This window comes from Elephantulus edwardii, unplaced genomic scaffold (assembly GCF_000299155.1).
Source record: "Elephantulus edwardii isolate Elephantulus edwardi_28Jun2011 unplaced genomic scaffold, EleEdw1.0 scaffold00049, whole genome shotgun sequence".
Taxonomy (NCBI): domain Eukaryota; kingdom Metazoa; phylum Chordata; class Mammalia; order Macroscelidea; family Macroscelididae; genus Elephantulus; species Elephantulus edwardii.
The window spans coordinates 5,734,100-5,737,178 of NW_006399799.1; the positions used below are offsets into that span (position 1 = coordinate 5,734,100).

The 3,079-nt window shown below is 36.0% G+C and overlaps 1 protein-coding gene across 2 annotated transcripts in view; it reads left to right on the forward strand.

The window, feature by feature from the left end:
* The window catches only part of AGO3 (argonaute RISC catalytic component 3), a 220,630-nt gene that overhangs the window by 185,302 nt on the left and 32,249 nt on the right, over positions 1 to 3,079 (forward strand). For both annotated transcript variants that reach the window (XM_006886442.1, XM_006886443.1), the window contains one exon: positions 2,201 to 2,360. In XM_006886442.1, coding sequence (XP_006886504.1) covers positions 2,201 to 2,360 — 160 coding nt within the window. The remainder of the gene's footprint in view (positions 1 to 2,200; positions 2,361 to 3,079) is intronic.

The window sequence follows — 3,079 nt, forward strand, 5'->3', positions numbered from 1 at the left end:
CCCTGTCCTGAGCCAGTCTCACTGACTCCAACACTCCTATCCTCATTCCCCAGCTACTGTAGCAATCCATCTCATGTGGGATCGTCTTCTCCTCCACTGTCCCTTCACCCTTCCAAGCGTGATGTCCTTCTCCAAGGACAGCTCCCTCCTGGCCACATGCCCAGCTGGATTTCTTGATATAGCAGAATAAATGTCCATTGTCTGGAGAGATGATAGATAGATAGATAGATAGATAGATAGATAGATAGATAGATAATCTGCCCATTCTTCTATGAATACTTGAATTTCTTTCACCTTTTAAATATTATGAGGAATGTTTCTGTAGGTGATGGTGCACAAGTATATCTGTATGAGACTCCTGATCTCAGTTCTTTTGAGTACACTAAGGACTGGGATTGACTGAGTCATATAGTAATTCTATACTCAGCTTTTTTAGTTTCCAACAAACTTTTCTGTAACAATTGAATCATGTGTGATAAGATCTCGAATTTATTTTAAAATGTTGCCATTTGTTTTGTATAGAGGTTATATACACTGAACTTTTAATCAAAGTTAAAGTGGCAGAGAAGAGTACATTGTATATAACTTCATTTTTTTACTAAAAGTTAAAGGACTGAAACTAAGCATATGTGTTTATGACTACATAATAATATAATATTAATTAGAAAATTACTGAAAGAAAATACAGTGAAATGTTAATAAGAGAATATTATCTTTTTCTTTTATGTTTTTTCTTTTTTATTATTATAAAGATACATGTAACACAATATATGCCAAGTCAGTGTTTTTCAAGGGTACATTGTTTTTCAGTGGTACTAATTATATGAACCATATTAGACAACCTTCATTAATAATTTTTATAAAATTGTCCATTTCCATAAACAGAAATTCACTGCTTCCTAAACAATGAACAGCTCAGTGCTTCCTTTTCCCCTTTCTCTCATTACACACTGGCCTATTCTGAACATTTGGTATAAGTGAGATCATGAAATATTTACCCCTTTGTGATAGATTTAATTCACTCAGTATAGTGTTAGCAGAAATCATCCATCTTTTAGCAAGTCTCAGAACTTTATTTATCCTTATGACTGAGTAATAGCCCATTATGTGGCATGTACCACATTTTGTCATTATGTCTGTTGATGAACATTTAGGTTGTTTCCTCTTTATGGTTTCAATTGTTGTGTTTATAATATTTTTATAGGATAAAATATAAACCCTTTTAAAAGCAAACAACCAGAAAAATTATCACTAAATACTTAAACTAACCTTAAGGCGTTATACTTTAAATTTTAATAGCGTAATCTGCATTATGCAGATGACACAACCTTGCTCGCTGAAACTAAGGACCTCATGCACTTACTGCAGAGGGTCAAGGACTGCAGCCTTCAGTATGGACTGAGGTTCAATGTCAAGAAGACAAAAATTCTCACCACTGGACCAATCGGTAGCATCAGGATGGATGGCAAAGAGATTGAGATTGTTCACAGCTTCAGTTTGTTCGGCTCCACACTCTTGGCACCAGCAGCCAGGATATCAAAAAACGTATTGCGATGGGAAAGTCTGCTGTTACGAACCTCTCTAAAGTACTCAAGAGCAACGGTGTCTCTTTGGAGACTAAGGTGCGCCTGATACAGGCCATGGTCTTTGCAATCACTTCATCAGAGAGCTGGACAATGACTAGGGAGGATAGAAGGAGAATTGACGCCTTTGAGCTGTGGTGCTGGAGAAGAGTATTGAATGTACCATGGACTGCCAAGAAAACAACAGATTCATCCTAGAGAGAGTTAAACCAGGCTACTCCTTGGAGGCAAAGATTCTGGGGCTTCGTCTGACATACTTTGGACATGTTGTAAGGAGAGACAGGTCTTTGGAGAGGGACATCATGCTGGGTAGAGTAGAGGGACAGCGCAGGAGGGGAAGACCCTCTATGAGGTGGATTGATTCAGTGACTGGGGGAATTGGGATGGGTGTGCCACAGGATAGAGCACGGTTTAGGGCTGTTGTACATAGGGTCGCTATGAGTTGCAAACAACTCGACAGCACATAACAACAAACAACAAAACAAAAATTTTAATATTGATATAATTGTTGCTGTTTTGTAATACAATAGTTATATATAAGTGGAAAAATATAGTAGCTTTAGTGTAAGTAAAATTTGGCCTTTTTTCGACTAAAGGTATTTCTATTTTTTCTGTAGCGGAGGTGAAACGTGTAGGAGACACACTTCTGGGTATGGCCACACAGTGTGTTCAAGTCAAGAATGTAATCAAAACATCTCCTCAAACTCTTTCAAACTTGTGCCTAAAAATAAATGTTAAGCTTGGAGGAATCAATAATATTCTTGTACCTCATCAAAGGTAAGAAAAGCCAATCACTTATGAAAGTTATTCATTTATTTTCTTATCTTATTTTTTCTATATTTTGCCATAGCTATCTCTGTGTGATTCCTACCATGGGAGATAAATAGCACTGTTAGCAAAAAATTAAGTATTTTGATTGGCAAAATTAAGATATTTGCTTGTGAAAATCCCCCTTACCCCTTATTTGTATTATTACATTATTGTTAAGGACTTTTTACATAACTTCTTCTTGTAGTTATTTGCCATCAGGTTGACTACGACTCTCAACAGCCTTATGAACAATAGTTTGTAACCTTGCTAGAAAATATAAATGTTAGGACTTTGAAAGTTTTCTTTGTTTCTTATTGGCTTCTCTCTATTGAAAATTCTCCTTCATCCAGAATTATAGTTTTATGGAATTACTTAGTCTCTCAGCAAAAAGTGAGTCTTTGGAATGGAGAAAGACGAGGGCATTTGGCTAGTTAACAAAATAAGCCATATTAACATGTAGTCATCGTGACAATGAGTGTTAGAGTTAAATTATCTCTTTGAAAGTATGAGACATCATGACGCAGAACAGGAAAGAGCACCAGAGATGAGGCCATTAATGGGAAAATTGAACAAGTTATCCATCAGTTTTAAAAGGATGGATCTTTTTAAATTATTATTAATATTAATGAAAATTTACAGAGACTTTGGATTTCCATTCATTCATTGTTGCACTTTTGCTCCAGTCC